This window comes from Anopheles nili, chromosome 2 (assembly GCF_943737925.1).
Source record: "Anopheles nili chromosome 2, idAnoNiliSN_F5_01, whole genome shotgun sequence".
Lineage (NCBI taxonomy): Eukaryota > Metazoa > Arthropoda > Insecta > Diptera > Culicidae > Anopheles > Anopheles nili.
The window spans coordinates 64,724,182-64,747,146 of NC_071291.1; the positions used below are offsets into that span (position 1 = coordinate 64,724,182).

At 46.6% G+C, this 22,965-nt stretch overlaps 2 protein-coding genes across 2 annotated transcripts; both read left to right on the plus strand.

Moving 5' to 3' along the window:
• Positions 1 to 4,338: 4,338 nt before the first annotated feature.
• Positions 4,339 to 11,459, plus strand: LOC128721013 (bestrophin-4-like). Its single transcript, XM_053814716.1, has 5 exons — positions 4,339 to 4,409; positions 6,927 to 7,037; positions 7,105 to 7,276; positions 7,879 to 8,769; positions 9,707 to 11,459. The coding sequence occupies exons 1-5, from the start codon at positions 4,339 to 4,341 to the stop codon at positions 10,574 to 10,576; spliced, it is 2,115 nt and encodes a 704-aa protein (XP_053670691.1). The 3' UTR covers positions 10,577 to 11,459.
• Positions 11,460 to 12,139: 680 nt separating this feature from the next.
• Positions 12,140 to 22,530, plus strand: LOC128721014 (probable citrate synthase 2, mitochondrial). The gene is made up of 5 exons (XM_053814717.1): positions 12,140 to 12,205; positions 12,405 to 12,488; positions 16,500 to 16,658; positions 19,319 to 19,445; positions 19,995 to 22,530. The coding sequence occupies exons 2-5, from the start codon at positions 12,438 to 12,440 to the stop codon at positions 21,056 to 21,058; spliced, it is 1,401 nt and encodes a 466-aa protein (XP_053670692.1). The 5' UTR covers positions 12,140 to 12,205; positions 12,405 to 12,437; the 3' UTR covers positions 21,059 to 22,530.
• The last annotated feature ends 435 nt before the right edge of the window (positions 22,531 to 22,965 follow it).

A 22,965-nucleotide genomic window follows, 5' to 3' on the forward strand; every position in this document is an offset into this window, starting at 1 on the left:
CAATCTGTGCATTCCAGTGTGTAGTCAGCCTACCAATAGCGCCAAAGCGACCGAACGCGGTAAAGCGGTCTGTTGTGTGTTTATTTTCCTCCGCGCTGGTCGCGTTATTCAGTCGGTCCGTCGAAATTCCGGTACAGTGAACGCAGTGAAAGGCATCTTTGAGCCAGCAGCACAAAGAATCCTTTCGTTATTCCCAGTGACCATACTAACCAACAAAGCTATTCTTGAAGCCATGGTTTTCTTGTTCGTTTTGTTACAAGCGCCACTGGAGTGAAGTGTTTTTTAGGTTAGGCAAGTGGTGTTGTTTTTTGTGCAATCTTCGCCCATAAAACAAATCCGCACCGCGATTTGTTTTCTCGTGAGCGATTACGTTCGTGTGAACTTGAGAGATTTATCTGCTTATCGGTTAAGCGCCACTGGAGTGAAGTGTTTTTTAGGTTAGGCAAGTGGTGTTGTTTTTTGTGCAATCTTCGCCCATAAAACAAATCCGCACCGCGATTTGTTTTCTCGTGAGCGATTACGTTCGTGTGAACTTGAGAGATTTATCTGCTTATCGGTACGACCGGTTACGTTTCCAGTGGACGTGTGTCGTGTGCTGCAGGTGTAAAGAGGTTCCCGTTTGATATCGTGAGGATCGCAAGTGTGTTAGGGCGGGTAGATAGAATAGAAAACCAAACCATTCGGTGGTTGCGCCCGTCTCTGATGGAGGAGAGATAATATACGCACGTGATCCTACACCTTGTGTACGCCGGTGGAGTTTATGCGGCAGTTTATGTGGCGGTGTTCAGTTAAAAAAAGCGGCAGAATTGGCGTCCGCGAAAAGGCATGCTTTTCCGGTATGACATCAGCTTCCCGGTTCCCCTGAACAATGCGGTCCGCTGTTTGGGCAATCCAAAAGTTGATGCGCTGAAATTCCCTCGAACCGGTATTTGGCGTGGAAGAAGCATAACGAAAACAAGATCCAAGTAACCTTTTGCAGCCTCAACGGATTGCTTTTTGGGGGAAGACAATGAATGATGCAACGCTTTGTTTTCGTCTTTACCGGCTAACGGATGCTTTGCATGAAGGACTGTAATAGCCAAGAAAATGTTGCTCTGAAGCACGCGTCATTAAAACTGAGAATATTTCTGCAAAACAGTTCGACACCGTGTGCATTTTCGAGAATAATTAAATGTCCTCATCATAAAACATGCGGTCTTCCCCGATCCGGCACCGTTTTTGCGTGGTTACCATCGAACCCTCTCACATCGTTTCAGAAATTCGGTCCCAACGAAACGCACACGCCGCCAATGCTCAAATACATTCGACGCGGTCGTAAACGCGGCATGTTTTGGGGGTTTCTTTTATTGCACTATTTTGCACGAGCATCAAACGCTAAGATGCGACCTCGTGTGTTTTTTGCTCTTTGTGATCCCGCCCCGTGGATGGGCTCGTCCAGTTGAAGACGGTTCGAAGGGCACGCAAGCGAATGGGATGATAATAATTTTATAAATAACCTCCACCCATCGCACACTGCCACCGGCGTAAAGTTTCGCCAACTCCCGGGGCTCGTACGCAAAGAATTAACGATGCGAGGAAGCCTGCTTCGAGTTGGGTTTGAAATCTTACCAAACGAACCGCAACGGGAGGGAAAACTTGTGTCCGTGGAAAGCGCATTTCAATGGGCTGAAAACACTCGGCGCAAGTACAACGGGGCAGTTTGTGTTGATGCACCCAATGCATCTCGCGGAAGAGTGCATGAGGAGTAAAAAGCGTGGGTTTGACTTAAATGATGCATACAAAGCGTGCGACACAGTAATGGGTCGTTTCGCTGTTTCTGCGTTTATGTCTTGATCACCGCGAATCACGCCGGTTGTGGTTGGTTTTTTAATTGCCCTATTTTGATAAGCCGCTGGTCGGTAAGCACACTTAATACAAAGAAAATAATGCTTAAGCTCTCTGTAAATAACGACCGTCAACCCCTGGGGGATCTTGTTTCTCATCGCTGATTAATATTTCCGACAGAATGCCGCTGAAGATGTACATATGATGAACTAGTTTAATTTTGATGAAGTTGTGAGCAATAAATAAATAGTAAACAAGCATGCTTCGATACGATCTCGAACGTCATAACTGCTCCATGACTCATGGGAGTTATTTCTCAGGCTTAATTAGAGGACTGGCACGCCGACATTTCCACGGCAACGAGAATCGCCACACCGACTAGATGTTGCACTGTCGATGCGGAAACGAAACAAGCACGTTCTAATAAATTCACGCTTCATGCGCTGAGGAACTGACGCACATCTTGTCGCATTTTAACGCCTTTTTTCTATGGGAAGAAGCGCTACGAAGCGACGTGGAATCATGCACTAGGATACGATCGGGATGCTGCTTTATTTTTTGCTAATCTTTTCGTCCCCCCGTGGGAGGAGGAGTATTATTTTCCCTATTTTATTTCCCTTTATTTTTGGACCTCTGGTTGACAGACTTGCTCCGAAACCACTCAACCGAAGCGTTCATTCGCGTGTGAAGCCACACATAAACGCTATTGGGTGGTTTTGATTAATTCACCCTATACTGAATGGAAAAAAATATATATACACTGGCGAAAGACCTTGAACTCTGTCGCGCGTCCATTGACGCGAGAAAGGGTGGGGGCTCGGCTGAGCCTAAGGGCGATATTTTTTTTGGGGGGCTAGGACGCTTGGAATCGCATCGCCCAGGGGACATGATTACGGTGTTTTGCGGATGTTGTGCTAGTAGAACGTTGTCCCCGCTTGGGAGGAAGGAATCACGCACAAACGTGGGACGGAAGGTGGGTGTATTTTGTGTCCAGGGCGTTTGCTGGTCATCATCGTCATCGTTTCCTATTCATCACGATCATCATCATCGGTCTTTGCACGTGGAAACGAAAAATTGCTTCCTTTCGAAAGAACCGGTACGCCTTCGCTCGCTGATTCATAGAGGAACAAGTGAAAAATTGATGAATAATCACTACCATTCGACGTAAACACGTATTGCAATTTCCTTATGCATGCTGGGGGGGTTTCCTTTGAACTCGCATTTGTGACGATGGATTGAATGAAACATCAAGAAAATAAATATAATCGTCTCATCTAGAAGCAATTTTTGCCCATGCGTGCATGCGAAAGAGTTTTGGCTTTGTGATAAAAAAAACACTAATCGGACGGAAACAATCCGTTTGATATTATTTTTATTGCCCCTTCGATTATGAAAAAAACCGGTTTCCATTTTCAGAACAGTCGTTTTATGTTTTTTTGGTAAACCCTTTGGGAGGAGAAGCAAGGGCGAGCCTTTTCGTGCGTGCCTTAAGCATTTCGCCGGTGCTCTGGCGTTTTTCGAACCAGGCCAAGGCAAGTTCAAACGAAAGGCAAAAAGATGAAGAAATACGTTTCGTTTCATTCATTAAGCTATTTAGGCTCGGTGAGGGACACAATTAGCCAGCGGCGTATGAGTGGCATGGAGATCGTCGTGAGTGATTTTTTTTGTAAACATTTCATGAAACTTTTGCTGCAATACTTATGTTAAACAAAATACATTTTTTTTAATTTTTTCGAACGGAAAATAATAATAAAAATATATATTTAAAACACATTTATGTCTATCTACTAGTTACAATGCACATAACTAAATAACCCTAAATATGGTGCACATCAAATTAAAGAGCTCCGTCGGTTTGAGGAATGATTTATTCATGTAGTTAATTATCTGGCCATCGAAAATTCTTCTACCAGTAGCCGCACCTTGACCTGACCGGTGGGCACCGTTTATGTCTCACTAGACCGATGTGGCTCGCAGCAGGACACAGAGACTTTCCGGAGATCATTCCTACTGTCATGTAAAACTCGCGTCACCGCCGCACCTTTGCGAAATATGTTTTATTTCCTCTGCGCTCGTCAGCTTTTGGGGGTCGTTCATAAAATTGGCAACTCTCGCTTCATTTGGATACCTTTCGGTGGCTAATGGTGGGGTAGTTAAAAGAGACATACGGGCCCAAGAGCTTGAGAACGCCCGGAAACTCCCAGTGACAGACAGTCGCGGTTCATGTGCCGTCCACGGTGGTGTCTTCATTAATTGGCCGTTTTTTGCTGCTATAATTCATCGCGCACTAAAACCGAACGGAAACTCCATTTGACTGGGAAATAATGTTTGTACCTCTGAAATTCAGTGCCATGTGTCTAGCATAGCGTCGGTGGACTTGATCTCCTGTCCCCTTTTCCTGTGCTCTGCGGCCAAAGTGTGCCACGGAATCGTTGTGTCAATTTCCTACTCCCAGTAGGCGCTGCTAGTGTGTAAAATAGTGTTTAGGACCGTGCAAACAACAACCACCCCACCATGACGGTGACCTACACGGCGGAAGTGGCGACTTGCCGGGGTTTCGGCTGCTTCCTGAAGCTGCTGATGAGGTAAGTTACGATGGTCGATGTTCATTTCGAGCTTCATATCAGTGGACGTGCATTTATCACAATGTAAACAGTTTTATTCCAGCTCAATCTGTGCTTTATTTGCCCGAATTAGATTTCTACTGAAAATAAATGACGATTTTCCGCGCGAAACGGACAGTGGCCAAAGCTCTGCTCCTTTTGGGGTTTTTGCTATCCTCACGATGAAGTCATTTGATATTTTTAGATGCTAAGATTCACCGCCCTAAAGGTGTGAAAATTAGTTCTCATATTCAGCGTCACTAATTCTATGCTTTAACACCTTAACGGTATTTGTTCAAATAATAACGGTCGTATCTAAATGGACAAATATTGAAAAGAATAAAAAACTACGCACTTTTATTCACCCGTTGCAGTTTGCAAGCCAATGCATTTCATGTTTGCTTCAGTCACGTGTGAAAACGAACATAATTAATGCTTCTTGATGGATGTTTTATTTACCCGCCATATATGCTCGTGGCGTTATCGAAGAATTGTTATTTTTCCACCGACGGTGACATCATCGCGTCAAATTGATAAGCACGCGTGGCTTGAGTGGGATATAAAAAAAATTAACATATTTAAATTATTCCTACCGTCCAACGGCTTGCTTATGACAGGGATGATGAAGAAAAAAGAACTGATTTTCATGTATGAGCTGCATTATTGTCTACATTTATTAGCGTGAAGAAAGTGTTTCTTTAAAAACAATCGGCTTTGTCAGTTCTGGAAGTATTATTTTTAACACTTCCTTATCGCTAGGATTGTTGTTTCGCCAAGCAACAGACAGTATGTCCCTTTTTCCACTGTTGAGTCAAGCACTTAGCCTGATAAAACAAATTAAGAAATATCAATCTAAAAAAAACGACGTACTGTTGACCAAATCGGAAGTGAGAATTTGGTTTGAGTTATCGAGTGATTTTAACAAGTATGAGTAAGATAGATGCTCTATTTAAAAAAAAGATATAGACTAGTTGAACGTAACATTGTTGTATATTTTTTTCAACGTACGTTGTCCAAGAATGTCCATGGTTTTTCGATTTATTTTCTTTGACACGCGTCTTTGCGAAGCGATAAAGGTATCATGTTGTTATCATCTACATTCAGAAATGTTATCATTTCACGCTTTTGTATCACTAAGAAAAACCTTCGAAGATATACCGAAAGACGTTCTTTTGTATGAATCACGCCATGTTTTTTTGGAGTGCAATATGCTTTGGGTGTTTCTTGGAATCATGAGTCAAATAAACGGCCAATTTTTGGGCTGTTTGAGTCTTCAATTGTCACGGCATGAGTCAAATAAACGGACAATTTTAACGCTATTTGAGTTCTTAATCATTTATTATGTCACTGGCTCGTTGATGATAACACCGTTGGGTTAATTCTCGTGCAAAGTCGTGCGATCGGCTTCCTGGAAGGTAGCTGGACGCGAAATTGCCTTTGTCGGTTCATTATCTCGCGAAGGTCAAGTATACACGGTAAACATGCGCAGCATCATCGCATGTGCAACCGTTTTCACGACGTTTAGAGGTACCGGGACAATGATGAAGATGACTGGTGATGGGAAAAGCCGGTACCAATTTGCGAAATGCTACGCGGTTGTCAAGTGGTCGATTATTCATAGATTTTTTTTCGGTTCTTCTAGCATCTGCGAAATCCCCCTAACCCGTTCAAGGCTCGAAAAAATGCCAAAATGAAGAAAATGATTGAATAAAAGCAGGTCAACCCCTTTCAGACCTTTTTTGGCCACGACACGAGAGATAGCGGTGGAAGTTGTAAGCACCGTTCAGGTCCAAAGGATTTTATATCGCTCGGTTTCGTTACCTTTTCTCTTCGGATTACGGTTTGCAATCGTAAATTTTTACAATTTTCCCACCCTCTCGCCGGTGGCCAGCCAGCAGGAAAACGAAACGTCCGATCTGCTTGTGGTTGGCCTTGGCAAACATCTCCCGGAATGGCGGCGCGAAAGCGTCATTTTTTTTCCACGCCAATCGTTGAGCAAAAAAAAAAAATATTCCCCACGCATTCGCCGGTGCCGGTTGGATTCATTAGCCAGCGAAGCGATACTTCTGAACAAGTAAACCGGTTCCATGGCATGTGCTTTGAAGCAGTGAGCGAAAAAAAAAACGAATGAAAAAGTATACATTTCTTAGTCGCGTGGCCTTCAGGCATGGGAAAATCTTGAGGCGTTCGAGTAAGCGGGCAGGTTTATACTTCGGCATTCAATTATGTCACACGCAAGCGGGAAAGCCGTTTTCGAGTGGCCACGTGATGATTCGTAAGGTACGCTACTTCCCCGTAACCCTTAACACGCCCGGCAGGTGCAATACCCTCATTAAAGGTAGCGATTTACTACATTCAAGAGGCCATGTGGGGGCCAAAATCGAGCTTAATAAGGACAAAAGCTCGCCAGACTATGCGCTTGTGGATGTTTGGTTGTCAGGAGTACTTTCGATGATAGATGGTAATATTTTCCCTATTCCATTTCTGCCTTTTTTCCAGATGGCGCGGTAGTATCTACAAACTGGTGTGGCTGGATTTGACCTGCTTCCTGCTTCTCTACTACGTGCTGAACGTTACCTACCGCTTCGGTTTGTCGGAGGATCAAAAACGGTACGTCTCTTCCCACAAAAAACGCCTGCCACCTTCGTCTAATCACTCGCGATTATCGTCGTTTTAGGATTTTTGAGGAAATCGTCAAGTACTGTGCCACCTACAGCAACCTGATCCCGCTCTCGTTCGTGCTCGGTTTCTATGTCACGATCGTGATGACGCGCTGGTGGAACCAGTACACCAGCATTCCGTGGCCGGACCCGATTGCCGTTTTTGTCAGTGCCAACATTCACGGTCAGGTACGAGACAAAGCGCGAAGGGGGTGGGAGAAGGTGGGAGCCACAAAGTTAATGTATGAAATGACACCGAGGTGTGAGGAGAGGAGGAAAAAAAAGGGTTCCCCTTTTGCAGTCTACTTGGCGCCAGGATATTATTTTTCCTCCGGTTCGCTTTCCGCGACTCAATGGCTGTCAAATCAATAATTTATGCTCGTCCGCGTAAAGGGTTTGCAGCGTTTTGTGGGTGCTGCCGGTATTGTTGTTTACGTGGATTTGAATGCATCGTTTTTGGGAGTAGCTTTTGGACAAACACTCACTAAAAGAGTGGAAGAAAGAAAAAGAGTCCTTTCTGGCAGTGGACCATTCAGACCGCTTAGAAACCGATTAGGGCTGTGACGTCGATTCCATCCCCGGATGGGAAAACAAACAGTTCGTTGACCCCACGGGGCGGGCTCGAGGGCAGGATATATCCGATTACAGTTTGATGGTGTCGCAGGACATTAGCGCAGCGTTTAGGTTTGACAAATATTTACGTATCATTACGGCTGGGGATGGGTGACGGGCTGAGATTGGGATCATTTCCGAGGCGCTTATTACTTACCCCGTTTTTTTTTCGATTGCAGGACGAACGTGGACGTGTGATGCGCCGCACCATAATGCGGTACGTGTGCCTCTGCCTAACGATGGTGTTGACCAACATCTCGCCACGCGTGAAGAAACGTTTCCCGACCATCGAGCATCTGGTTGAGGCTGGTTTGCTGAATGATAACGAGCACAAGATCATGTCACATCTGAACCAGAAGTTTCCGCGTCATTCCAAGCACTGGTTGCCGATTGTTTGGGCGGCTAGTATTGTGACTCGTGCCCGCAAGGAGGGTCGGTGTCGGGACGATTTCGCCTCCAAAACGATCATCGACGAGCTGAACAAGTTCCGTGGCCAGTGCGGGTTGCTAATTTCGTACGATACGATCAGCGTGCCGCTCGTGTACACGCAGGTGGTGACGCTGGCCGTATACAGTTACTTCCTCACGTCGGTTATGGGACAGCAGTGGGTCGAAACGAAGGAACTTGGCGAAGGGGTGGTGAACAAGATCGACCAGTACTTCCCGATCTTCACCACGTTGCAGTTTTTCTTCTACATGGGCTGGTTGAAGGTGGCCGAATCGCTGATCAACCCATTCGGCGAGGATGATGACGACTTTGAGGTGAACTGGATCGTCGATCGGAACCTGCAGGTGTCGTACCTGATCGTGGACGAGATGCACCACGAGCATCCGGAGCTGCTGAAGGATCAGTACTGGGATGAGATATTTCCGACCGAGCTCCCGCACACGGTGGCATCGGCCGAGATCCGTGAGGAACCACCACAACCCTCGACCGCGGACATCGTGGTGAAGAAGAAGGAAGCGGAAGTCATTCCGGTGGTGCCAACGGCAATCCGCATCGACGAAATGGTCGGTAAACAGAACCAAGCGGTTGAGTATAACTTCTCCGGGAATCCCAACGAAGACGAGGTTAGCAAACGAGTGCGATTGCGTCAACGATGAGCCCCGTTGGTGGCATTTTATGCTCTGAAATACTCGTAATCCCGAGCGGGGGTTATTTTTTAATCTCGGTGATGGCACTTTACCTTATTCTCTCCTCATTCACGTACCGTTTAGCTGGCGGCTGTCGGTTACCATTTCGACAAGCTTGCCGTCTCACCGGACAAACAGGGTACCTTTCCGCCGTTGCAAACTCACCACCAAATGTACGATTTTTCCGGGTATCGGTATCGCAGGGGTGGCGTTCAAAAATGATATGCTCGTAAGAAAATTCCAAGCGATCCTCACTCGGATCGCTCGGATGCACCTAATTCGATTGCACTCGCTTACTAATCTGGAACGGATTCCGAAGCTCCTCCAAAGCAGAAGGATGCTCATGTCACGGGTTTGAGGGTGATAAACTAATTCCTACTACCATCGATTTACTCTAATATTACGATACCTACTGGAGTATCTTCTAAATTACTGTGTCGGGTAGTAAATTAATGAACTAAAAGCAATTTTACTATAATCCTTTAATTTAAAATAACTTTGGTGTTTTAAAGTGGCATAAGCTTTCTTTTGCTATCCCATCCTATCCACTCGAATCCTTAGCTTTCGATAAGATGTGATCCTGATCACACTTTGTTCGTGTAAATCCTAAAAGATGCACATCCTCCCGGCACCTATCCTTCTGTGGTGGCTAACAGTTAGTCACGATCCAATGCTTTGTGAAATGTTGGCTCGGAGCTTAATGCTAAATTTTGGTGTAGTTGTAGCTTGTCTGACGAACAGTGGAACACTATGGACAGCTTAGTCACTGCAGGCAATTGGTTTCGGACAAACACTTCATGAAACATTGTGATCTGGCTTGTATTTTTCTCTCTCGATCTGTTCTCTAACCTTGTCGGTTGTTTCTGTTTTGTAGATGGATGACAATGTAAGTGGCATTCATTTCAACACCTCCGATAAGCCAATCTACCGTGGTGGAAGTTCTGCGACAAGTTTGGCTAGTGTAGCCGGCACGATGTCTCGCGTGAACACGGTTACCTCGGCGCTGAAACGTTTCTTCAGCAAGGACGAATCGAGTCGCCCGAATAGTGCCACACCGGACGCAGGATCCGTACCATTCAGGTTCCCTGGATCAGCCAGTTCAACAAATCTCGCTGGCGGACGAGGCCCAGATCGTGCTATGGGCAGCATGCGTATTACAGATCAAGTGATAGAAGAAGTCGACGAGCAGCTAACCATCACGTCGATGCAGGGCAACAATACAGACAGCCGGCCGACGGCAGCTAGCCTATTTGAGCATGGTCCCCCAAAGCCCAGTGATCCGGTTGATGTGCCGATGCAACCCTACAATCGCACGCAGTCGTCAGTGGCGCATGGATTCAATTCACAACTGACACCGCCTGGTCCCGACTCGATGCTTTCCGCATCAGCTCCGGAAACGGGCCGGTTCGAACACAACTTCGTTCCACTGAGCCCAACGGATCCGGATGCTGTTCCAATGGTACCCTCGTCAACGGCATTATCCACTGCAATCGATGAAGGTGACCGGGTCACCACGACGTATGAGAACGAGGAAACGGAAAAGGAGCAGCTAGAGAGGAAGACACGTCTGTTGGCACGGTCCATCAGCAAGCAGGCCGTGCTGGGTCTTATTAACACCGATATGCTGCTTGAAGAGCTCTCTAGAAGCACGGGTGATTTGGAGACACCCGAAAAGAGACCCCAGCAGAACACGCCCGATGGCCCAACCTCCGACACGAACAGTAACGTCGATACGACCTTATGATTCTACGTGTCCGACGCGGATGACAATGTTATTGTCGTTAACGTAAAAGAGGGCAGCGCCGATAGGTAGCAGCTCTAGCACCGAATAGTGCATCTGCCCGTCCGAGGGTGGAACTGGAACTAGCGGGTGTATGGTACCTATAGCCCCACCTAGCTTCGAAATGCACGAAATCTCTCACGGTATCCAGGCCCGGAAATGAATCGCTAAATCTCGTTCCTTTCCTCTTTTCCTACCTTTCCAACGGTAGTCATTTAAGATACCGTAACACCCGTTCCGATGACCCCTAATGGGAGCTCAGAATCTGCGGAAACTGATTTTAAAAATATTCCAACTCATTAGATAATCGTAACCGCCCTACCTGTCGGCTAATGTGATGAAACAAGATTTAATTCCAGCAGTATTTGATAGTGTACGCCCTTCCGTCGGGAACTGGAGGCGGCTGCAGAAAAAAAAAGCCAACCGATACAGTTACGCACAACGCGTTTCGCAATGTTCATGGGTGATGCATTTTAGTTGCTTATTGCTAACGCAAAGTTCTCTTAAATTAAGCATAAATGCAACACGGTGTCGTACGATTACAATTGAGTAGCCTGTAAAATGCGATGGAGCGTGGCCTAACGTAAACAAATGCGCCTTAAATGTTAGCCTTTCGATACAATTTATTGCTCGGCAGTGGACGAAACGGACACCAATGGGCTGCTAAAGTATGATATAAAGTACATTTTTACTGATGCTCACTCATAGTATATTTAGTTGTATCTGTTGTGTTCCATATACGGAACGGCATTGTGGTATTGAGCGTGTTCGATCCGCTGCGGGTGCGAAACGATAAAAGACAGCGAAATCGCAAATCAGCTCTATATTATGATATTTACTGCATATGAAGCGCTATCGAATATAAAACATTACATTTTACCGAAAATAAAACTAATCCTACTAACTTGCGGCACTGTATTTTAATAACTTAAATCGGTGGAGGTTTATTGTAGGTTAAAATGTTGAAGGTGGTGTTTAGTGGCGCCATCTGTTGGAAAAGTTGCGAACTACTCAAATTGGCCTAAAGCCAAATGAGGCACATTCAAGATTTTTACAGCAGCTCTGCAAATCGTTAACGTTCCAATAACTGTGTGATGCATCGTGAAAGACGATACAGCCGAGCAACAAATTCATAGAAAGGAAACTCCAAATAAGGTATGATTCATAAAAAAATATTTCATCTCTAATTTCTGTCACTTGTGTTCCTCTAATAATATTTCTTCTATCTTCTGACCAATAACTAACCGGATAATCCATAAAAGATTGTAGAATGAAAAGAGCTTGGTGTGTAATGAAAATATGCAATACTTTTCCTGAATAATGGATGCAAAACAATGCAATTCGAATGGTTTCACATATTTTGACGTTTCATTTTCAGGGTTGCCGCAATCGCCATGGTTGTGCCGTTTGAAAATACTGCGCAAAAGGAAGGGTGTGTTGGTGTCTTCCTCGTTACACTCAAGAGCACCACCTCACAGTCTGCGGCTACGCTGAAGCGTTCTCAGAGCTCTCTCACTCTCGTGTTGCGGCTCGGAAACGTCGACTTGCGCGCTCGGAGCAGGATTTTTACGAATTCTATTTTTCCACAAATAGGTACGTCGCTGAAAATCGTCTCAGCAATCGGTGAAATAATCGGCAGCGAAAAGACCAGTGAGGCAGCTAGCTAACGGCTACACTTACCGGCTTCTGTTGGTGCTCCCATCACACGCCTTTTCGTCCGCGAAAGTGCCGGCCAGATTTTCACTAGTCTGCCGCATACGGCTTACCTCGATTTTCGACAACCTTCTTGCAGGAAAAACCACCACCAGCAGCAGCAGCAGCAGAAATGGCCCTTACCCGGATCTACACATCTAAGTTGGCCTGTGCCGCCAATAAGGTGAGTTTTGGACAACAGCTCCACAGCCAAATGAGACGCCCGCCGTCTCGTCATCATCATCATCGTCATCTCGCCATCGCCGTCCACGTTGCGGCGTTGTGTCCGGGACGTCGTTGAGAATCCGCTCGTAAAAACGCCTATCGAGATAAATCGCGTTTGTGTGTTTGCCAGACGTCGTGCAGCGATTGATAATGTGCTCCTGGGCACGTGGTGGTGAACAACCCGCTGAATTCCGGGTTCCTTGAGGTTCCCGCTGGCAAAAGGATACGCACCGCACCACAGAACCAAACGAAGGAGCCTCTGCAGCCTTCAGGCCATCTGTACCGTGCACGCGCTTCCCAATGTAGCCTTGTGAGTGAAATGAATACGTGCGTGTGTCAGTGATTTGCTGAAGAACTTGACCGCGTCATCGCGCACACACCATGTGGGGCTAGACTCGTGTGGCGAAGTGGTTTCGATTTTTTTTGTTGCACCCACCCACCTGCCCTGCGCCAGGGACGAATCTCGCAACGTTACGTAATCGGTGACCGAGGACCGAGATTTCCTACTTGGTCCTATCAGGCGATTCTGTGCGCAGAAATTGAGTGAAAAATGATGGCCAAAATCATAGGCCACACGGCGGATTTGTTGGCCCTTCAGCTAGGGCAACCCTTCGGCCACGTACTAGCGGGCAAGGTTGAGCCGAAGGTTAAGCGCGCGGGCTCGCACCGTTTTTGCGGACGGTGGAAAACGTGGATTCAATTATCAAGTGTTTGTGGGCTGCTTCGATGAGCACACGCGATGACGACCGCTGTCGGAGCCGATGACGATGATGGTTGATTGCGTGAGTTGCGATACGCCGATACTTGCGGCCTTTACGGGATTTACTCCCAAAACGGTCAGTAGGTTGACCGTGATTTCGAGCTGGAAAAACAGGAAAAAGGCGCCTTGGAATAAGCAGCGGGTTACGCTACGCTGAGAGAATGCGAGAGAGGCACAGCATAAAAAACACATTCAAGTGGAGGTTTTTGAAGATGTGGAGAGGAAAACTCTAGTTGAGGGTAGGGGAAATCCCGTAGTCACTTGACGCAATTCGACGATACAAGCTTCTTTCCCTTCTTCGCTGTTAACGTCTTGCTCTTTTCCGTTTGGTCGGAAAATAGCTTGCGTAGAAAAGTGTTAGATAATCAGTGAGGGTATGCTTGTTGTTTTTTTAGTAACAGCAGAATACAAAAGCAAAACAACTTTTCTGTTTGATGGCTTCTTTTTGGGAGCATTAAGACACCCAGTGTCGTGTTGCTCAACGCAATTGTTAGGTAACGTGAATATTTTCACAGCAAAAATATATATATTATCCTCTTTCTCGTGGGGGGTTGCTGATCAACGTAAACAAAAATTGATCGAAGTACGGCATACATTCGTTTGCTCATTATCATTGCAAATGATTCGAAATGAACTTCGGGGTGGTATCGGATTTTTTGCCTACATTAACCATGCGATTTTGGTACGGAAAAAATCGAACTATCGATTTGAGGCATTATTTTGTCATGTGAAAATCGATATCTGATGTATCGAATATCCGAATCACAACCAAATAATTTATAAAAGGCAATGTTTTGTTCCCTAGTTCATTTCGTGAGGGAAAAAAAATGACTGTGTGAACGAGAGCGTTCACATGCGCTAGATTACGTAACAATGTTTTTCTTCTTCTTTTCGATGCACATTTTCTCAACTCAACACGTTGTGTTGTTTGTGCTTTAATATTTATTTATCCAAAATTTTGCATATCAACAAAACAAAACCGCAAATGCGTAAAGGCACACGTCTCAATCTCAATCAGATGGTTACGTTGTTTCTAATGACCTAGGAACGATAAAAAAACAATTCAATGTCACTAGATAAGTCGCTTAAACATAACCTTGGTACAGCGAAAAGGGTTACTTGTGATCAAGAACGCGATTCTTCGCTCTGAGGCGATCAACAGACGTTCAGAGGTTATGTAAAAAAAAAGATCTCACCCAACACTCGTGTATTTGCTCATCTGTTTAAGGTATTGTGGTCCCTGGCACAGGTAACAGTATGTGCATGCACACTGAGGTTTCTTTGGGTGCTTATCACCCTCTTAGAACAACCGAAAAGCAATTTCCTCCTCTATCCATCAACGTCCATTTCACGCGGGAACGTGTCATTATCAGCGCTCCACCAGGACCCATAAACAGCCGCACACAAGGCGCTCTATCTCATCAGCCCCTTGCGCGGTAGTTGTGTTGCGGCAGGCGATAAGAAATCTCCTATCAACAGCCATCCGCAAACTCCAAACGCCCCGAGTTGCGTACGGGTCCGCGTGGAAGGACGCGCAAAATGATTCGACTGCGCACACGATCAGGTGATCAGGCAGCGAGACCTTTGCTAGGGTTCCAACGATCTTAATGCCTCATAGACCTCATAGAACATGCTCGTTCATAAAGGCATAGAAGCGCAGAGAAGTCAAGTAATGTTTCCGTCTGAGCAAGCCCCGGTGTGGTGACATTGTAGATGGAGGACTAACTAAGGACGACCTCTTGCCGGTAAGGGGACAAAGTCATTGAACGCACGAACGGTGCTGGCAGGCATTTTGCCAGGCTCACACATTCGTAACACCCTGCCTCTGGGTGAGCGATTGATAGACCTTTCCCATGTTTGACCCTTTTGCGGAATCCCTACGGCAACAGTCTTCCGGGAACCGACTTTTCGCTATAATTAGTGCGCTTTTGGTGCACTCCTCGCAGCGCGGGCAACAGGAAGCGAATGGTGGGTGATCCTATTTTCGTCCTAGAACTAATGCCAATCTTATCGATCGGCATGTGCATTAGAACCTGCACGGCTTGTTAGGTAATGGCAAACGGCGTTGCATCACCGTTTTCGTCGACCCGTACTGCCGAGGGGTTGACCTGAATCCGAACTTTGTACACAAACCCGTTGGTTCCAATGCCTTTTTGCTTTCTGGAGGTGCTTTAACGTATCGTAAAGCTTCCTCATGGCGTCATTGACTTTACAGAGTACAGTGCTCGCAACGTTTTAAGATCTTCGAGACTCCTTTTTTATGTATGTACCCATAAAAGCGACTTCTGAAGACACTTTTGGTGTTAAAAAAATAACCGGTTCCGAAGGGGGATACAGGTATTTCACGACGGGGTATGGACGAATTTTATGATTCTGAGTGCCGGGAAGTCACCGTCATTCGACACGCACTGTGTGCGGTTTACGGTTGCCGATTGTGAAACAGGTTTTCGACCTTCCCATAGGTAATGAGGAATGAGTTGGCGTTAAAACTTACCCAAAAGCTTCCGCTGGACATTACCAAACAGCGGGCATCTTTGCGGAGGAAACGGGGTAATTCGTGATTTTTTTTGGGATGTTTTCACAGCCACAACAATTGTTTGGGTTTGGTTCGTTTTTGCGCATCGTATCCAAGATAGCTCCCGAGATAATTGAAGATAAGTCTCCGTCGCCGGGAACGTCTCTGCTAGGGTTCGGGGTAGAAATTGTTTCGTTTGCATTTAGATAACGGATTGCATGCGTCAATTGGAGAGCGCGCCGCTAAAGAATTTGCATCCAAGCCCTCGTGATCAAGATGCCCTACGAAGCTACGAGCCCTGGGGGTTTGGGAGCGTAAATTCCGGCAATGGTAGTATCTCCCAGGCGCTGGTTTTCACCATTGGATGTATTTTTCTCGCTTCGCAGTGTCGAATGGAGGACATCTAATAATAGCCGGCACGGGCGTGTGTCCCATTCGTGCGGCTTTGGTGTTACGCATGAGAAAAGATTCTTCGCCGGCGATCGAAGACGAGTTCTCTTCAACCTTCTGCTCTTCATTTGGTTATTTGCCTTGTTTTTTTTCTGTCTCTTGATGCAAACACCTCCTTAACGGTTAAATACATTTACGTAAGATCAGAGATCAACAATCACGACGCGCGTCAACGGTTCCGCTTTTGGGGGGATGCTCGACTTCATCACAAATTAACCCCTGCCTTCTTTCTTCGTTCGTTACAGAATGCCCTGCCGGCGATTGCTACCTTCGTGCGCAATGCCTCCGACAGCACAGACCTGAAGGCTATCTTGACGGAAAAGGTCCCGAAGGAGCAGGAGCGCATCAAGAACTTCCGCAAGCAGCATGGTGCCACGAAAGTCGGCGAGGTTACCGTCGATATGGTAAGTTTCTGAAGTACTCTCTTTAGTTCCTGTAGATCGAGGTCTAACATGCTACCGGGATTCCTTCAAATGCCCCCGGAAAGTATATCCAACTTACTTGATCTTCCGCCTGAGACGGAGTCTACCTAATCGACGGAAGGTCGTCTCTTCCCGAAATGATCTCACTTTCGGCGTGAAGATGTAATATAGGGTGATGGGCCGCGTGCGGTTGCCCCCTTATTCCTGCCCTACCCGACGATGCTAATTGAGTTAAACGAGTAGTATCGAATTGCGGCACGGGCACAATTGATATGCCGCCGTCACCGCACGACCCACTGATTCTCTGATGTCTGATGTCTCTGATGTCCACTGGAGCGTGTCCCCGGTTGGCTGGAGTGATTGGGACGCTGGACGGCGAGGGTCAACCCTCAGCTGAGAGTCGTGGATGATTGAAGTGCATTGGTCGGTGGTGCTTGATGTAATAACGATCCGGGAGGATCACAGACTGAGTGCTGTTCATGCTGGAAAATTGAATGGGTGAAGCTGTGACGATCGCGAAGGGGTGGCAAATTTGATTGTCGCTTTGAAACGCTAATCATCATTACTAAAGGTAGAGAGAAGGGAAGGAGGATCCAGATTTTTTAAATACCTCCCGTGGGTCATGTGTCTAGCTGAGGGGTTTACCTTTTTGTGTGAAATTCCTGATCGCTTGGGATGTCATGTCTGACGGATTTAGAACAGATTGTGATTGCATTATTAGCGAACAGTCGTGAAATTATCGCACTTTTCGACATTTATTTCTATTTACGCATATTTTCAATGTCAACGAAATAACCTTCCTATCCGCCGAGATAACTCGCCGGTCAATGGGGTTATGATTACGATTTTTGCCATTGTGCGAACAAAATATGGTTTTTCGTATAAAAAAGACAAACGTGTTCGTAATGTTTCCAATATCACGTGCTCAGTGGCCACCCTCCCGTACACTCCCCGATAACCGGTTTCCATAGGTTCTTGTGCCTCGGTGTACTTTGGATTGTCATGATGATCTCCCCCATCCTGGAGCGATCCGCAAAAGCTTCGCACTCTCTTCGACTATTGACAGTGTGACCTGTGATAGTGTATTTACCAATAGCCGCTTGGCAATGCGCTTTTAAATCCCCTCCGTGCAACTGCAACACTGTTTGCAACGTGCACTGCGTGCTGCAGGCGAACTGATTGCCAACTTGTTGGGAATTTTCTACAAATAAGGGCCTGCAATGCACGCAGGGGTATGCATTACAGATGCCCCCGTCGTTATACGGCCTTAATTACGGGGTTTTCTATGACCTTTTTTTTGTACGATTATGCGCTAAATTAGCTTCTGAGTGTAGGGATTTTGAAGGGCGTGTGCTCGTACTATCAAACCGCTCGCTTAGCTCGGTGGCCTTAGTTTTTTTTTGTACCTTGACAAAAAAGAAGGGACAAGATAACGATTGGTCACATTGAACTTCCGACGATAAAGCCTCTACTGGCTTATGCGCTTCAAGTGGAAATTGAAGGTGAGATAGAGCTGCCCTTACTTGGTTATCTTTCGTCCATTTTTGGAGCTAATCGTGCAAGCCCCTGTATATTTCCCGACCATGTGATCTAACGCAAAACTCGATCACATGGTGCCCTAACCCTGTTCTGTTTGGGGTTTTGTTTTCCGGTGGAGTTGAACATATTTTCCCAAACTTTTTGTTGTCTATGTTTATTAGCAGCTTCTAGACCTTGGTTGGTGTCTCACATCCAGTCGCTAATGGAAATCGTGGCTAGCGCCTTCCGCAAATAGCAATACTGGTTTGCAAATTATAATCAGTAATTTGGTGCGTCCACACGTCGCTGTTTGACGAGCAAAAGACATGCTCCCCCAGGGCGTTTGTGACATCATAGCGATGACATTGGCTCAACAGATCAGCTGACCAACGTACCTGTCTGGCGATAAGGGCACAACATTACTTATCGCTGCTGCCACGCACTGGAAGACTTTTTGTTGAGGCGTCACGAGTTTCCACGTAGCTTCTGAGAATGGTAGAACCCAACTGCTTTGTTTGATGGTGCAGTGGCGTTTTAATGAAGTCAAGTTCAATAACGCGTCAAGGCGAAGCGCGAGATAGAGTTGAATAATGAACTACGTTCCTACGTCTGTGTCCGCCCCTTGGCATCCGTGGACGATGCCTTCAATGAACTGAGCATGCCAGCGATTATTATGACGGCTTTAAACGATGCTCGGTCTCTCTGGCACTGGAGGTTGGAAACAAAAAAAAACATGCTCGTTCGGGCGGTTGGTCAGTGTGTTAATTATCAATTGACCTTTCTCTCCGTTGTGTGAGATCGGTAATGCTTTTGGGTTGGGCGGACGGGAAGTAGTGCAAAATTTGGCAACAATTGCCCCAACTCCTAACGCATGGGATACTTTAGAAGGTCTTGCACATAGAGAAGTGAATTTAATCTTGTTGCTAAAATAAGATCCCTCATGGGGCTGGAAGAGCACCGTTCATGTGAACCGTAGAGATTGTAATGGGTCTCCTCGTGTGTGTGTGCACCATCTCTTATCAGCAAAAGGGATTCGGGGTTTCTGATTTGTTTTTTGTTTCATAGCGAGTAGTTTTTAACAGTTGAGTAACTATTCTTTTTTTTTTCTTCTTGGAACCTTCCAGATGTACGGTGGCATGCGTGGCATCAAGGGTCTGGTGTGTGAAACGTCGGTACTTGACCCCGATGAGGGCATCCGCTTCCGTGGTCTGTCGATCCCCGAGTGCCAGCAGGTGCTCCCTAAGGCGCCAGGTAAGATTAACGCAAAAGGCTTATACAACCGACAGATCGCGACAGCTGAAGGTGGTTTTACCCGGTTTGAGCCGGTGGGGATGTTCGTGCTCCATCGCTGAATCACGAAACGTGCCGGTCACGTCTGACATTTGAATGGTCGCTTGTAAGACGCTGTTGAGTAATCGCACGAAGGACGAATGCAAAATGCACGTTGGTGCATCAGAAAAAAAACCCTCCAGCTGCGATGGGATTGAGGATCGGAATGAATTATTTTTACTCTTTTTTGCCTTGGACACGTCACAGTACAACAAGGCAATAGTTAATGAGTTGAATGGCCTTACGTGCTAATAAGGATCGTGCAGGTTGTTAGAATATTTACATTTATCGTTGAATGAACTTGTGAGGGTTCATTAATTTAAACATCGTCATATAATTGGGCTCTTGACCAGTATGGCAGTTTGTCTTGACCAATATTGCAAGAATTGTTGGGAATCTTCGAATGTTTAAAGTTCTTTAAGGATTGAAGTTAATTGTTCGATTTTAATTGATCCATGCTTTTTTTTGTAGGTGGCCAGGAACCGCTTCCAGAGGGTCTCTTCTGGCTGCTGATCACCGGTGATGTTCCGTCGAAGGCTCAGGTCGATGCGCTGTCACGCGAGTGGGCCAACCGCGCCGCCTTGCCCTCGCACGTCGTCACCATGCTGAACAACATGCCGACATCGTTGCACCCGATGTCTCAGCTGAGCTGCGCCGTCACCGCACTGAATCACGAGAGCAAATTCGCCAAGGCGTACTCGGAGGGTGTGCACAAGAGCAAGTACTGGGAGTACGTGTACGAGGACAGCATGGACCTGATCGCCAAGTTGCCGGTGATTGCCGCCACTATCTATCGCAACACGTACCGTGACGGCAAGGGCATCGGTGCGATTGACCCGAAGAAGGATTGGTCGGCCAACTTCACCAAGATGCTTGGCTACGAGGACGAGAAGTTCACCGAGCTGATGCGCCTGTACCTGACGATCCACAGCGACCACGAAGGCGGTAACGTGTCGGCGCACACGGTCCATCTGGTCGGTTCGGCCCTCAGCGACCCGTACCTGTCGTTTGCTGCCGGCATGAACGGTCTGGCAGGACCGCTGCACGGCCTGGCCAACCAGGAGGTGCTGGTGTGGCTGCAGAAGCTGCGCAAGGAGCTGGGAGACAACGCTAACGAGGAGAAGGTGAAGGAGTTCATCTGGAAGACGCTGAAGTCGGGACAGGTCGTGCCTGGTTACGGTCATGCCGTCCTGCGCAAGACCGATCCGCGTTACACCTGCCAGCGCGAGTTCGCCCTCAAGCACCTGCCCAACGATCCGCTGTTCGGACTGGTTTCGAACATCTACAAGGTCGTGCCCCCAATCCTGACCGAACTCGGCAAGGTGAAGAACCCGTGGCCGAACGTAGATGCCCACTCCGGTGTGCTGCTGCAGTACTACGGTCTGAAGGAGATGAACTACTACACCGTGCTGTTCGGTGTGTCCCGTGCCCTCGGCGTGCTGGCTTCGCTGGTGTGGGATCGCGCCCTCGGACTGCCAATCGAGCGCCCCAAGTCGATGTCCACCGATGGACTGATCAAGGCTACCTCCAAGTAAACGAGAGGCTGCGTCAGCTCCCACTTCCCCTCCCAACACACAAATCACACAAACCCTTAAACGCGCATCCCTTGCACACCTGTAAGCATAAGTTTTCATCGAAGTGAGTAATTTAAAGCAACAACACGCGCACCCAGATAAACCAATTGTGCAGTTGCACCTAGAACAAGAACTCATCACCCCATCCCGCTCCCACCGCCCCCTCAGCGATCCCGTACCACCAAACTCACACAGTCGAGAGGAGAGGAGACGATGTTAGGGCAGTCCCCAGCAAAGCCGCGAGGGAAGGGCCAGCGAGAGAGTAACGCATTGCAACCAAAAACTACCAAACTCTGAGATAATAATTGAGTAACACACATAAAAAAAAACGACGAATAGCTTTTAAAGTGGCACGTACCTCCTCCTCCTGCCGGAAACCGATGTTGGTGGACGATCAAGCGACCCATAGCGTGGGTTCCCTCCGGAAGGGCAGCGACGGCGATAATGAAAGCAAAACGAAAGATATGATAATAATAATACTTACCTCTCTCGTAGAGAGTTTCGCAAAAAAACAATGCAGAACACAAAAAACCTCCCGTGAGCAATCAACTATTGGTGCGGCGGTCCCATTTGCGAAAGAATCGTTTTCCCTCTTGTCCGGGCGTGATGATGATGGGGGTGGTTCGGTAGGGTAGATGAGTGGTCTACTGAGACGGCATCCGGAGAGTATCTAACGTACTTTAAGATCACGAGATGTTTCGTTGTTTTTTTTTTCTAAGTCGCCACCCCAAAAATGATAGTACGGTAGTGAAGCTGCAGTTACGCAAAGTCGATTTAATATTTATCTAGAAGCTATAGCTCGTTTTGCTCGGTAGTGTTCAATGTAGTAGCGCGGGTGGGCAAACTAAAAAGAGGTGGCACTCGCACGTGCGCATGGCTTGTCGCGAATGGTGTAGGTCAGGTCGAGTGTTCTTTTCGTTTCCGTCGTTCGATTATCATGGATAGTCTCTTCTTTCCAGGCCAGCTGCTGAGAAATCGGATTCTGTACATTATTTCGCTGTGAGCGCCGTTTAGCAACTTAATTAATGTAGGATGGTTATTAGTGTTTCCTCGCACCGGTTTATCGGGCTGCGTGAGAGAACGAAAAGTTCACTCCTTCTCAGGTGAAACTGCACCAACTCGTGCGGCCGCAAACGGCTCGCTAGTCGTGTAGATTCCATTGGTACCATTACTGTAGGATATTGACCAATTATTAATATTTATTGCTTTTGAGAACGTATGGTGCGTGTGGTTCAATGTCTAACCGAATGGAAACAACCGCGCACACCTACTCTGTGTGTTTGCGTTGGCCCTTTCTCGGTTATTTTGAACCTTAGCGTTGCCATGCAATAGTTTGATTCTGTTTCGATTAGAATTCTTTCTGTTTGGTGACTGAACGTCGATATAATTTTCGTTGCGTTGTGTTAAATAAATTGAACCGAACGATTTGAACACTCTTAATTTCGTGAAGGGTTTTGATCATTACGTTCAGTAGGTAAAAGAAAAATCGTAAGATCCAGCTACACATATTTGACAATAAAAGAGCGACTATTATGATACAGCCTTCCCTCACTGCCAACGCGTATAACATACCTGCGTGAATTAGATATAAAATAAAGCACTCTGTCTACGATGCGGAACATTAGATTAAGTTTTACTTTAGCATTATCTAGTTTATTTAGCATTACATCCTCAAAATACGTTGAAATTTATCGGCATGCTTCATTTTCACTTCCATTTGCTCACCTTTGCATAGGGATCTGATAGGACTACTTTCAGGAAATTATCTATACAAAAGGGGATGAATTTGTTATTAAAAAAATGGTTTAATATTATTTATAAGGTTTGTGGAACACGTATGATCCAGCTAACGGCCATCGATTTGACGG

Bases quoted from the DNA above. Each gene is read 5' to 3' on its own strand.
- LOC128721013 (XM_053814716.1), top strand. From the start codon at position 4,339: ATGACGGTGACCTACACGGCGGAAGTGGCGACTTGCCGGGGTTTCGGC. The intron at 4,410-6,926 runs GTAAGTTACGAT...CCTTTTTTCCAG, and splicing joins TTCCTGAAGCTGCTGATGAG to ATGGCGCGGTAGTATCTACA. The intron at 8,770-9,706 runs GTTAGCAAACGA...TCTGTTTTGTAG, and splicing joins GGAATCCCAACGAAGACGAG to ATGGATGACAATGTAAGTGG.
- LOC128721014 (XM_053814717.1), top strand. From the start codon at position 12,438: ATGGCCCTTACCCGGATCTACACATCTAAGTTGGCCTGTGCCGCCAAT. The intron at 16,659-19,318 runs GTAAGTTTCTGA...GGAACCTTCCAG, and splicing joins GCGAGGTTACCGTCGATATG to ATGTACGGTGGCATGCGTGG. The intron at 19,446-19,994 runs GTAAGATTAACG...TTTTTTTTGTAG, and splicing joins GGTGCTCCCTAAGGCGCCAG to GTGGCCAGGAACCGCTTCCA.